Here is a 15,989-nt window from a genome sequence, read left to right on the forward strand (position 1 = left end):
TAACTATCCATCCATCCATTTAACTATCCATCCATCCATTTAACTATCCATCCATCCATTTAACTATCCATCCATCCATTTAACTATCCATCCATCCATTTAACTATCCATCCATTTAACTATCCATCCATCCATTTAACTATCCATCCATCCATTTAACTATCCATCCATTTAACTATCCATCCATCCATTTAACTATTCATCCATTTAACTATCCATCCATTTAACTATTCATCCATTTAACTATTCATCCATTTAACTATTCATCCATTTAACTATCCATCCATTTAACTATCCATCCATTTAACTATCCATCCATTTAACTATCCATCCATTTAACTATTCATCCATTTAACTATTCATCCATTTAACTATCCACCCATTTAACTATTCATCCATTTAACTATTCATCCATTTAACTATTCATCCATTTAACTATTCATCCATTTAACTATTCATCCATTTAACTATTCATCCATTTAACTATCCATCCATTTAACTATCCATCCATTTAACTATCCATCCATTTAACTATCCATCCATTTAACTATCCAACTATCCATCCATCCATTTAACTATTCATCCATTTAACTATCCAACTATCCATCCATCCATTTAACTATTCATCCATTTAACTATCCAACTATCCATCCATCCATTTAACTATTCATCCATTTAACTATCATCCATTTAACTATCCATCCATTTAACTATCATCCATTTAACTATCCATCCATTTAACTATTCATCCATCCATTTAACTATCCATCCATCCATTTAACTATCCATCCATCCATTTAACTATCCATCCATTTAACTATCCATCCATCCATTTAACTATCCATCCATCCATTTAACTATCCATCCATTTAACTATCCATCCATCCATTTAACTATCCATCCATTTAACTATCCATCCATCCATTTAACTATCATCCATTTAACTATCCATCCATTTAACTATCCATCCATCCATTTAACTATTCATCCATTTAACTATTCATCCATTTAACTATCCACCCATTTAACTATTCATCCATTTAACTATCCATCCATTTAACTATCCATCCATTTAACAGTCCATCCATTTAACTATCCATCCATCCATTTAACTATTCATCCATTTAACTATCCATCCATCTATTTAACTATCCATCCATCCATTTAACTATCCATCCATTTAACTATCATCCATTTAACTATTCATCCATTTAACTATCATCCATTTAACTATCATCCATTTAACTATCATCCATTTAACTATTCATCCATTTAACTATCCATCCATTTAACTATCCATCCATTTAACTATCCATCCATTTAACTATCCATCCATTTAACTATCCATCCATTTAACTATCCATCCATCCATTTAACTATCCATCCATTTAACTATCCATCCATCCATTTAACTATCCATCCATCCATTTAACTATCCATCCATCCATTTAACTATCCATCCATCCATTTAACTATCCATCCATCCATTTAACTATCCATCCATCCATTTAACTATCCATCCATCCATTTAACTATCCATCCATCCATTTAACTATCCATCCATTTAACTATTCATCCATCCATTTAACTATCCATCCATTTAACTATCCATCCATTTAACTATCCATCCATCCATTTAACTATCCATCCATCCATTTAACTATCCATCCATCCATTTAACTATTCATCCATTTAACTATCCATCCATCCATTTAACTATCCATCCATCCATTTAACTATCCATCCATTTAACTATCCATCCATTTAACTATCCATCCATCCATTTAACTATCCATCCATCCATTTAACTATCCATCCATCCATTTAACTATCCATCCATCCATTTAACTATCCATCCATCCATTTAACTATCCATCCATCCATTTAACTATCCATCCATCCATTTAACTATCCATCCATTTAACTATCCATCCATCCATTTAACTATCCATCCATCCATTTAACTATCCATCCATTTAACTATCCATCCATTTAACTATCCATCCATCCATTTAACTATCCATCCATCCATTTAACTATCCATCCATTTAACTATCCATCCATTTAACTATCCATCCATTTAACTATCCATCCATTTAACTATCCATCCATCCATTTAACTATCCATCCATCCATTTAACTATTCATCCATTTAACTATCCAACTATCCATCCATTTAACTATTCATCCATTTAACTATTCATCCATTTAACTATCCATCCATTTAACTATCCATCCATCTATCCATCCATCCATTTAACTACCCATCCATTTAACTATCCATCCATTTAACTATTCATCCATTTAACTATCCATCCATTTAACTATTCATCCATTTAACTATCCATCCATTTAACTATCCATCCATTTAACTATTCATCCATTTAACTATCCATCCATTTAACTATCCACCCATTTAACTATTCATCCATTTAACTATTCATCCATTTAACTATTCATCCATTTAACTATTCACCCATTTAACTATTCATCCATTTAACTATCCATCCATTTAACTATTCATCCATTTAACTATCCATCCATTTAACTATCCATCCATTTAACTATCCATCCATTTAACTATCCATCCATTTAACTATTCATCCATTTAACTATCCATCCATTTAACTATCCATCCATTTAACTATTCATCCATTTAACTATCCATCCATTTAACTATTCATCCATTTAACTATTCATCCATTTAACTATTCATCCATTTAACCATTCATCCATTTAACCATTCATCCATTTAACCATTCATCCATTTAACTATTCATCCATTTAACTATTCATCCATTTAACTATTCATCCATTTAACTATCCACCCATTTAACTATTCATCCATTTAACTATCCATCCATTTAACAGTCCATCCATTTAACTATCCATCCATCCATTTAACTATTCATCCATTTAACTATCCATCCATTTAACTATTCATCCATTTAACTATCCATCCATCCATTTAACTATCCATCCATCCATTTAACTATCCATCCATCCATTTAACTATCCATCCATTTAACAGTCCATCCATTTAACTATCCATCCATTTAACTATCCAACTATCCATCCATCCATTTAACTATTCATCCATTTAACTATCCAACTATCCATCCATCCATTTAACTATTCATCCATTTAACTATCCATCCATTTAACTATCCATCCATTTAACTATCCATCCATTTAACTATTCATCCATTTAACTATCCATCCATTTAACTATCCATCCATTTAACTATCCATCCATCCATTTAACTATCCATCCATCCATTTAACTATCCATCCATCCATTTAACTATCCATCCATTTAACTATCCATCCATCCATTTAACTATCCATCCATTTAACTATTCATCCATTTAACTATTCATCCATTTAACTATTCATCCATTTAACTATTCATCCATCCATTTAACTATCCATCCATCCATTTAACTATCCATCCATCAATTTAACTATCCATCCATTTAACTATCCATCCATCCATTTAACTATCCATCCATTTAACTATTCATCCATTTAACTATTCATCCATTTAACTATCCATCCATTTAACTATTCATCCATTTAACTATTCATCCATTTAACTATCCATTCATTTAACTATTCATCCATTTAACTATTCATCCATTTAACTATTCATCCATTTAACTATTCATCCATTTAACTATCCACCCATTTAACTATTCATCCATTTAACTATCCATCCATTTAACTATCCATCCATTTAACTATCCATCCATTTAACTATCCATCCATTTAACTATCCATCCATTTAACTATTCATCCATTTAACTATTCATCCATTTAACTATCCATCCATTTAACTATCCATCCATTTAACTATTCATCCATTTAACTATCCATCCATTTAACTATTCATCCATTTAACTATTCATCCATTTAACTATTCATCCATTTAACTATTCATCCATTTAACTATTCATCCATTTAACTATTCATCCATTTAACCATTCATCCATTTAACCATTCATCCATTTAACAGTCCATCCATTTAACTATCCATCCATCCATTTAACTATCCATCCATCCATTTAACTATTCATCCATTTAACTATTCATCCATTTAACTATCCATCCATCCATTTAACTATCCATCCATCCATTTAACTATCCATCCATTTAACAGTCCATCCATTTAACTATCCATCCATTTAACTATCCAACTATCCATCCATCCATTTAACTATTCATCCATTTAACTATCCAACTATCCATCCATCCATTTAACTATTCATCCATTTAACTATCCAACTATCCATCCATCCATTTAACTATTCATCCATTTAACTATCCATCCATCCATTTAACTGTCCATCAATTTAACTATTCATCCATTTAACTATTCATCCATTTAACTATCCATCCATTTAACTATCCATCCATCCATTTAACTATCCATCCATTTAACTATCCAACTATCCATCCATTTAACTATTCATCCATTTAACTATCCATCCATTTAACTATCCATCCATTTAACTATCCATCCATCTATCCATCCATCCATTTATCCAGCCATATATCCATTTATCCATCCATCCATCCATCCATCCATCCATCCATCCATCCATTTATCCATCCATCCATCCATTTATCCATCCATCCATCCATCCATCCATCCATCCATCCATTCATCCATCCATTCATCCATCCATCCATTTATCCATCCATCCATCCATCCATCCATCCATCCATCCATTTATCCATCCATCCATCCATTTATCCACCCATCCATCCATTTATCCATCCATCCATCCATTTATCCATCCATCCATCCGTCCATTAATCAACTAATAAACATCTTACGGAAAGTATTCAGACCCATTGACTCTTTCCACATTTTGTTACGTTACAGCCTTACTCTAACATATATTAAATGAATAAAAATCCTCAAAAATCTACACACAATACTATATTTGAGCAAATGTATAAAAACATAAATACCTAATTTACATAAATATTCAGACCTTTTACTATGAGTCTTGAAACTGAGCTCAGGTGCATCCTGTTTTCATTGATCATCTTTGAGATGTTTCTGCAACTTGATTGGAATCCACATGTGGTAAATTCAATTGATTGGACATGATTTGGAAAGGCACACATCTGTCTATATAAGGTCCCACAGTTGACAGTACATGTCAGAGTAAAAACCAAGCATTGAGGTTGAAGGAATTGTCCGTAGAGCTCTGAGACAGGATTGTGTCGAGGCACAGATCTGGGGAAGGGTACCAAAAAATGTCTACAGCATTGAAGGTCCCCAATAACATAGTGGCCTCCATCATTCTTAAATGGAAGAAGTTTGTAACCACAAAGACTCTTCTTAGAGCTGGCCACCTGGCCAAACTGAGCAATCGGGGGAGAAAGGCCTTGGTCAGGGAGGTGACCAAGAACCAGATGGTCACTATGACAGCTCTAGAGCTCCTCTGTGGAGATGGGAGAACCTTCAAGAAAGACAACCATCTCTGCAGCACTCCAACGATCAGGCCTTTATGGTAGCACCTAAAGGACTCTCAGACCATGAGAAACAAGATTCTCTGGTCTGATGAAACCAAGATTGAACTCTTTGGCCTGAACGCCAATCGTCACATCAGTAGGAAACCTGGCACCATCCCTACGGCATGGTGGTGGCAGTATCGTGCTGTGGGGATGTTTTTCAGCGGCAGGGACTGTGAGACTAGTCAGGATCAAGGCAAAGATGAACAGAGCAAAGTTCCAGAGCGCTCAGGACCTCAGACTGGGGCAAAGGTTCACCTTCCAACAGGACAACGAACCTAAGCACGTAGCCAAGATAACGCAGGATTGGCTTCGGGATAATTCTCTGAATGTCCTTGAGTGGCCCAGCCAAAGACGTGACTTGAACCCAATCAAACATCTCTGGAGAGACCTGAAAGTAGCTGTGCAGCAATGCTCAGTGCATCCAACCTGACAGAGCTTGAGAGGATCTGCAGAGAAGAAGGGGAGAAACTCCCCAAATACAGGTGTGCCAAGCCTGTAGCGTCATACCCAAGAAGAGTCGAGGCTGTAATCGCTGCCAAAGGTGCTTCAACAAAGTACTGAGTAAAGGGTCTGAATACTTATGTGATATTTAAGTTTTTTATTTTTATATAAATTAACTAACTACGAAAAAAAAATATATAGCCTTTTATTTATGGGGTATTGTTTGTAGATTGATGAGGGGGAAAAACTATGTAACACATTTTAGAACAAGGTTGTAACCTAACAAAGTGTGGAAAAAGTCAAGGTGTGTCTATACTTTCCGAAAGCACTGTATGTGTGTGTGCATTCCCTGCAGGTGCTGGTCTGGGCTAGAGAGAGCCCTCCTGACCCGAGGAAGCCCCTGGACACCTACTATGACCCTAATTCTGGCCGGCTGTGTGTGTACACTCTGGAACGTCCTGACGGCCTCAGCCTGGAAGAGCTCACACACACTCACACACTCCCCGTCATCCAGACCCCCGACATGCAGAGAGGACTGCACTGCTTCTCCCACTGGCTCTCCTCCCAGCACAGACAACCCTTCATACTGGTGGGGCCTGAGGGCTGTGGCAAGGGGTAAATGTACACACACACACAACACAACTCACACACACACACACACACACACACACACACACACACACACACACACACACACACACACACACACACACACACACACACACACACCACACAGACTCTCACACACACACACACACACACACACACACACACACACACACACACACACACACACACACACACACACACACACACACACACACACACACACACACCAACAGACTCTCTCACACACACACACACACACACCAACAGACTCTCTCACACACACACACACACACATACCAACAGACTCTCACACACACACACACACACACACACACACACACACACACACACACACACACACACACACACACACACACACACACACACACACACACACACACACACACACACACACACAGGAGGTATAAAACACTCTAGCCAGATCATGCACAACCTCCTCTTACTGTTCAGGGAGAACGGTATGACACACACGTATGTTTCCAGGCATGTTTTATTTAAGGCGTGACCTTTCTTAGAATAGCACAGCGGACTGAGGGGTAGGCGGAGGGGGGGGGCTTGTTGAATCTACAGTCATTACTGTCATCCCTGGGGCACCCAGTAGAGGGAGGGCATCTCTGATTGGCTTTTACACTCCACTTGAGCCACCCCCTTCCATGACACCCACAACCCTAATCTCGCTGAAATGTCAGGGCGTCATGGAAACGCTTGTCATCCCTGTCTGATGAAAAAACATCTAATTAATTTCCACTGCTGTGCTCAGGCACGCACACGCACGCACGCTCGCACACACACACAGACCCACACATCCCAATTATCCTATCTCAGTTTGCACCCTCACAAAATGTCCCCCCTCGCCCTGAGGTTTTTCTCACAAATTCGGTTAAACAGACCCCTGCGGCATCAACACTTTTCAATACAGAGTTAATTCTCCTCTCTCCTCCCTCCTATCTCTTCCTCTGTCATCTCCTCTTCATCCTCTGATATCTAACCTCTGTAATGACTCATGTCCTCCTTCAATGTTATGGTCTGGTTTCTCTATTTGGCATTTAGCCTATGTTCTGCCAACACTGTGTCTGTGTGTGTGTGTGTGTGTGTGTTAATGTATGTGTGTGTGTTAATGTGTGAGTGAGTGTTAATATGTGTTAATTTGTGTGTCTGTGTTCTCCTCCAGTATGCTGTTGCGCTATGCGTTCTCTCGGCTGCGTTCCACCCAGGTAGCGGTGGTCCACTGTAGCGCCCAGACCTCGTCTCGTCACGTCCTCCAGAAGCTCAGTCAGACCTGCCTGCTGCTCAGTTCCAACACGGGACGGGCCTACAGACCCAAACACTGTGAGAACCTGGTCCTCTACCTCAAAGACATCAACCTGCCCAAGCCTGACAAGTGGGGCACCAGCAACCTCATAGCCTTCTTACAGCAGGTACACACTACACTACAATACAGCACAGTACACTACAATACACTGCAATTCAGTATACTACAATACAGCACAATACAGTAAAATACAATACAGCACAATACAATGCTCTACAATACAGTACAGTACAATACACTACAATACAATGCTCTACAATACAATACAATGCACTACAGTACAGTACAGTACAATACAATACAGCACAATACAATACAGTACAATACAATACATTACAATACAGTACAATAAATTACAATAGAGCACAATACACTACAATACAATGCAATGCAATACAATGCTCAACAATACAATGCACTACAGTACAGTACAATACAATACAGCACAATACAATACAGTACAATACAATACATTACAATACAGTACAATAAATTACAATAGAGCACAATACACTACAACACACTACAACATCACAATACACTAGAATACAATACAGTACAATACACTACAATAGATCATAAAACAATACACTACACTACAATACAATACACTACAATACAATGCAGCACAACAAACTACAATATACTACAATACAATACACTACAATATAGCACAATGCACTCCAATACACTACACCACGCAACAATACGGTACACTACAATATTCTACAATACAGCACCTTACACTACAATAATCTACAATACAGATGAAAATAAAACATAATATAACTCAAACGGAAAGCATTTGCATTTTTTGCGCAGTCAAAACAATACAATACACTAGAATACAGCACAATACACTACAATAAAGCACAATACAGTACAATACAATACACTAGAATACAGCACAATACACTACAATAAAGCACAATACACTACAATACAATACACTAGAATACAGCACAATACACTACAATAAAGCACAATACAGTACAATACAATACACTAGAATACAGCACAATACACTACAATAAAGCACAATACAGTACAATACAATATACTAGAATACAGCACAATACACTACAATAAAGCACAATACAGTACAATACAATATACTAGAATACAGCACAATACACTACAATAAAGCACAATACAGTACAATACAATACACTAGAATACAGCACAATACACTACAATAAAGCACAATACAGTACAATACAATATACTAGAATACAGCACAATACACTACAATAAAGCACAATACAGTACAATACAATATACTAGAATACAGCACAATACACTACAATAAAGCACAATACAGTACAATACAATATACTAGAATACAGCACAATACACTACAATAAAGCACAATACAGTACAATACAATATACTAGAATACAGCACAATACACTACAATGCAGTGCGATACAATACACTAGAATACAGCACCATACACTACAATACAATGCAGTACAATACAATACAATACACTACAATACAGCACTATAAACTACAATACATTACAATACAGTGCAATACAGCTCAATAAACTACAATACAACTGAATACACTGCACTACAACACGCTTCAGTACACTACAGTACAATGCAATTTTCTACAATACTGCACAATACACTACAATACAATACAACACAGCACAATACACTGCAATACAGTATAAAACACTACAATACAGCACAAAACACTACAATAAAGTACAACACAGCACAGCACAATACAGTACAATACACTAGAATACAGCACCATACAATACACTACAATACAGTGCAATACAATACAACACCATAAACTACAATACATTACAGCGCAATAAACTACAATACACTACAATACAACAGAATAAACTACAATACAGCACAATACAATACAATACTCTATAATACAGCACAATACAATACAGTACAAACCACTACAGTACAAAACACTAGAATACACAATACACTACAATACAATACAACACAGCACAATACACTGCAATACAGTATAAAACACTACAATTAAGCACAATACAGTACAAAACAATACACTACAATACAGTACAATGCACAACAGCACAATATACTACAATACAGCACAATACACTACAGCACAATACACTACAATACAGTACAATGCACTAGAAAAAATACACTACAATATAATACAGCACAATGAACTACAATACACTACAATACAGTGCAATACACTACGATACAGTACAATACACTACAACACACTACAATACACTACAATACAGTGCAATAAACTACAATACACTACAATACAGTGCAATAAACTACAATACAGTACAATAAACTACAATACAGCACAATACACTACAATATAATACAGCACAATAAACTACAAAACACTACAATACAGTGCAATAAACTACAATACAGCACAATACACTACGATAAGTCGCTCTGGATAAGAGCGTCTGCTAAATGACTTAAATGTAATGTAAATTTAAATGATACACTACAATAAGGTGCAATACACCACAATACAGCACAATATACTACAATACAGTACAACACCGCACAATACACGACAATACAGTACAACACCGCACAATACACTACAATACAGTACAACACCACACAATTCATTACAATACAATAGTACAATACAATACAGCACAATACACTACAGCACAATACATCACCGTACACTACACTACAGTACAATACAGTACACTACAATACAGCACCATAAACTACAATACACCACACTACAATACAGCTCAATGCAGTACAATACAGCGCAATACACTACAATACAATACACTAAAATAAAATACAATACAATACACTACACTATAATACAATACACTACAATACAGCACAATAAAATACACAAAAATACAGCACAACACGTTACAATACACTACAATACAGCATAATACTCTACAATACACTACAATACAATACACTAAATACAATACAACACAAACTATAATACAGTACAGTAATAATAATACAACTAATCATTTATTACATTCATGTAGCGCTTTTCATCAAATCTCAAAGCACTTCAAGAGCAAAAAAAACAAAGAAGCAATATATCATGACAGGTACAACCAATCGAGGCCAAGCTGCATCCTCTGAAGATGGAGAGGGTCAGTTCATGGCTTGAGTGAAGGGAGCTGGACAAAGGATTGTAGATGATGTTGGAGTCTGCTGATGATCTTGTAGAGGTCAAGTCAGGGAACCAGCCTTATAGCTTCTGGACTTCTCCTCGTCCCGTCTGTGTAGCAGCCATTTGGCTGATGCCTCAGCAGCTCTGGGCTCCAGAAAGATCACCACACAAAGTTCAGGATATTAGCCAGTCGTCCTCACTAAGAGCCCTCTGCCTCAGCGCGGATGTAGTCCTCTAGCTGCCATTCCTCTCAGGTTTCAGGCCCTTAAATTTCTCAATGTTCTCAAAAGATCAGCCAGGAGAAACAAAAAAGATCTTACTGTGTCCAGATGCATTTTTCAAACAAATACTGTACAACGTAACGCAGCCCAATGTAACGCAGCCCAACGTAACGCAGCCCAATGTAACGCAGCCCAACGCAACACAACACAACACACAACACAACTCAATGCAATACAACATAACACAACACAACACAACTCAATGCAATACAACACAACACAACACAACTCAATGCAATACAACACAACACAACTCAATGCAATACAACACAACACAACTCAATGCAATACAACACAACACACAACACAACTCAATGCAATACAATACAACACAACTCAATGCAATACAACTCAATGCAACACAACACAACTCAATGCAACACAACACAACTCAATGCAACACAACACAACTCAATGCAATACAACATATCACAACATAATGCAACACAACAAAACTCAATGCAATACAACACAACTCAATGCAACACAACACAACTCAATGCAACACAACACAACTCAATGCAACACAACACAACTCAATGCAATACAACATATCACAACATAACACAACACAACACAACTCAATGCAATACAACACAACACAACTCAATGCAATACAACACAACACAACACACAACACAACTCAATGCAATACAATACAACACAACTCAATGCAATACAACTCAATGCAACACAACACAACTCAATGCAACACAACACAACTCAATGCAATACAACATATCACAACATAATGCAACACAACAAAACTCAATGCAATACAACACAACTCAATGCAATACAACACAACACAACACAACTCAATGCAATACAACATAACACAACTCAATGCAATACAACATAACACAACACAACTCAATGCAACACAACACAACTCAATGCAATACAACATAACACAACTCAATGCAACACAACTCAATGCAATACAACATAACACAACTCAATGCAACATAACACAACTCAATGCAACATGACACAACTCAATGCAATACAACATAACACAACTCAATGCAACACAACACAACTCAATGCAACACAACACAACTCAATGCAACATAACACAACTCAATGCAACATAACACAACTCAATGCAACATAACACAACTCAATGCAACATGACACAACTCAATGCAATACAACATAACACAACTCAATGCAACATAACACAACTCAATGCAACATAACACAACTCAATACAACACAACACAACTCAATGCAATACAACATACCACAACATAATACAATGCAATACAACACAACACACAACACAACTCAATGCAATACAATACAACACAACTCAATGCAATACAACTCAATGCAACACAACACAACTCAATGCAACACAACACAACTCAATGCAACACAACACAACTCAATGCAATACAACATATCACAACATAATGCAACACAACAAAACTCAATGCAATACAACACAACTCAATGCAATACAACACAACACAACTCAATGCAATACAACACAACACAACACAACGCAATGCAATGCAATGCAACATAACACAACTCAATGCAACACAACACAACTCAATACAGCACAACTCAATGCAACATAACACAACACAACTCAATGCAACACAATACAACAAAACTCAATGCAATACAACACAACTCAATACAGCACAACTCAATGCAACATAACACAACTCAATGCAACACAACACAACTCAATGCAATACAACTCAATGCAACATAACACAACTCAATGCAACACAACACAACTCAATACAGCACAACTCAATGCAACATAACACAACACAACTCAATGCAACACAATACAACACAACACAACTCAATGCAACACAACACAACTCAATACAGCACAACTCAATGCAACATAACACAACACAACACAACTCAATGCAATACAATACAACACAACACAACTCAATGCAACACAACACAACACAACTCAATGCAATACAATACAACACAACACAACTCAATGCAATACAACACAACACAACTCAATGCAATACAATACAACACAACACAACTCAATGCAACACAACACAACTCAATGCAATACAATACAACACAACACAACTCAATGCAATACAACATAACCCAACCCAACTCAATGCAATACAACACAATTCAATATAACACAACACAATTCAATGCAACACAACACAACACAACTCAATGCAATACAACATAACACAACAAAACTCAATGCAATACAACACAACACACAACACAACTCAATGCAATACAACACAACACACAACTCAATGCAATACAACTCCATGCAATACAACATAACACAACTCAATGCAACACAACACAACTCAATGCAATACAACATACCACAACATAATGCAACACAACAAAACTCAATGCAATACAACACAACACAACTCAATGCAATACAACACAACACACAACACAACTCAATGCAATACAACTCAATGCAATACAATATAACACAACTCAATGCAACACAACACAACTCAATGCAATACAACATACCACAACATAATGCAACACAACAAAACTCAATGCAATACAACACAACACAACTCAATGCAATACAACACAACACAACACAACTCAATGCAATACAACATAACACAACTCAATGCAACACAACTCAATGCAATACAACATAACACAACACAACTCAATGCAACACAACACAACTCAATGCAATACAACATAACACAACTCAATGCAACACAACACAACTCAATGCAATACAACATAACACAACTCAATGCAACATAACACAACTCAATGCAACAAAACACAACTCAATGCAATACAACATACCACAACTCAATGCAACACAACACAACTCAATGCAACATAACACAACTCAATGCAACATGACACAACTCAATGCAATACAACATACCACAACATAATACAACGCAATACAACACAACACAACGCAACACAACGCAACACAACACAACACAACACAACGCAACACAACGCAACGCAACGCAACGCAACGCAACGCAACGCAACATAATACAACTCAATGCAACACAACACAACTCAATGCAACACAACACAACTCAATGCAACACAACACAACTCAATACAGCACAACTCAATGCAACACAACATAACACAACACAATTCAATGCAACATAACACAACTCAATGCAACACAACACAACACAACTCAATGCAATACAATACAACACAACACAACACAACTCAATGCAATACAACATAACCCAACCCAACTCAATGCAATACAACACAATTCAATGCAATACAACATAACACAACACAACACAATATAATACAACATAACACAACACAACACAACACAACACAACACAATGCAATGCAATGCAATACAATACAACACAACACAACACAACTCAATGCAATACAACATAACCCAACCCAACTCAATGCAATACAACACAATTCAATGCAATACAACATAACACAACACAATTCAATGCAACACAACACAACACAACACAATATAATACAACATAACACAACACAACACAACACAACACAACGCAATGCAATGCAATGCAATGCAATACAACACAACACAACACAACTCAATGCAATACAACATAACACAACACAACTCAATGCAACACAACACAACTCAATGCAACACAACACAACTCAATGCAATGCAACACAATATAACACAACTCAATGCAATACAACATAACACAACTCAACGCAATACAACATAACACAACACAACACAACTCAATGCAATACAACATTACACAACATAACACAACCCACCAACTCAATGCAATACAACACAACACAACTCAATGCAACATAACACAACTCAATGCAATACAATACAACACAACTCAATGTAATACAACACTGAAAATACATTATTTCTTGTTCGATGGGTAAGACAGAAATTAGTCAAGCTGTCATAACGTGACAGAGTTCTCCTCCCTCCCCCTTGTGTGTTCTAGGTGCTGACGTACCATGGGTTCTATGATGAGAACCTGGATTGGGTGGGTCTGGAGAACGTCCAGGTGGTGGCCTCCATGTCAACAGGAGGCGCTGTGGGACGACACACACTCACCTCTCGCTTCACCTCCATTGTGCGCATCTGCACCATAGAGTGAGTAGGGACACACAGACACAGACCAGTATGTGAGCTGGAGCAGAGCGAGGAGCAGAGCGTGCCCAATTTGACTGGAGCCGAGCGAGATTCCCAAAGGCTGGAGCGTCGACCTTCTCTCCCACTCCAATTTCACTCCCGTAGTGATCCTGTAGCTCTCACTTTACGAGCTCAGGGCGCGCCTGTCCCATCATGCATTTGTGGTCTACTTGTGTGTTGTTATAGCCCCTTCCTTTAGCTACTGTCAACGAGTTCACTAAATATTTTCATAAAGACACTGATAAAACACACAGGTGCTGAATCAAGGTGACTTAAAAACATGAGGACCAATAGCAAGAGAGGGAGTGTGATGATGTAATGTCCACAACTAAAGAATCATTGTGGAATCTGAAAAGACACATTTCATGAATGGGTGTACTTACTACGTGCAAATGCTAAAAGGTAGGTAGATAACGAAGTGTGTCATTGTAGCAAAGTATTTATAAACTAAAAGTCTGATCTCTTAAAAGTTTAGTTCATTTTTGTTACATTATTTGTTATATTATCTATA

General features: G+C 37.0%; 1 protein-coding gene across 5 annotated transcripts in view; it reads left to right on the plus strand.

Annotated features, from left to right (window-relative positions):
- The window catches only part of LOC118394486 (cytoplasmic dynein 2 heavy chain 1), a 399,197-nt gene that overhangs the window by 69,757 nt on the left and 313,451 nt on the right, over positions 1–15,989 (plus strand). For all 5 annotated transcript variants that reach the window (XM_052504034.1, XM_052503998.1, XM_052503950.1 and 2 more), the window contains exons 44-46: positions 6,326–6,585; positions 7,772–8,018; positions 15,288–15,439. In XM_052504034.1, coding sequence (XP_052359994.1) covers positions 6,326–6,585; positions 7,772–8,018; positions 15,288–15,439 — 659 coding nt within the window. The remainder of the gene's footprint in view (positions 1–6,325; positions 6,586–7,771; positions 8,019–15,287; positions 15,440–15,989) is intronic.

This window comes from Oncorhynchus keta, chromosome 1, assembly GCF_023373465.1.
Source record: "Oncorhynchus keta strain PuntledgeMale-10-30-2019 chromosome 1, Oket_V2, whole genome shotgun sequence".
Taxonomy (NCBI): Eukaryota; Metazoa; Chordata; class Actinopteri; order Salmoniformes; family Salmonidae; genus Oncorhynchus; species Oncorhynchus keta.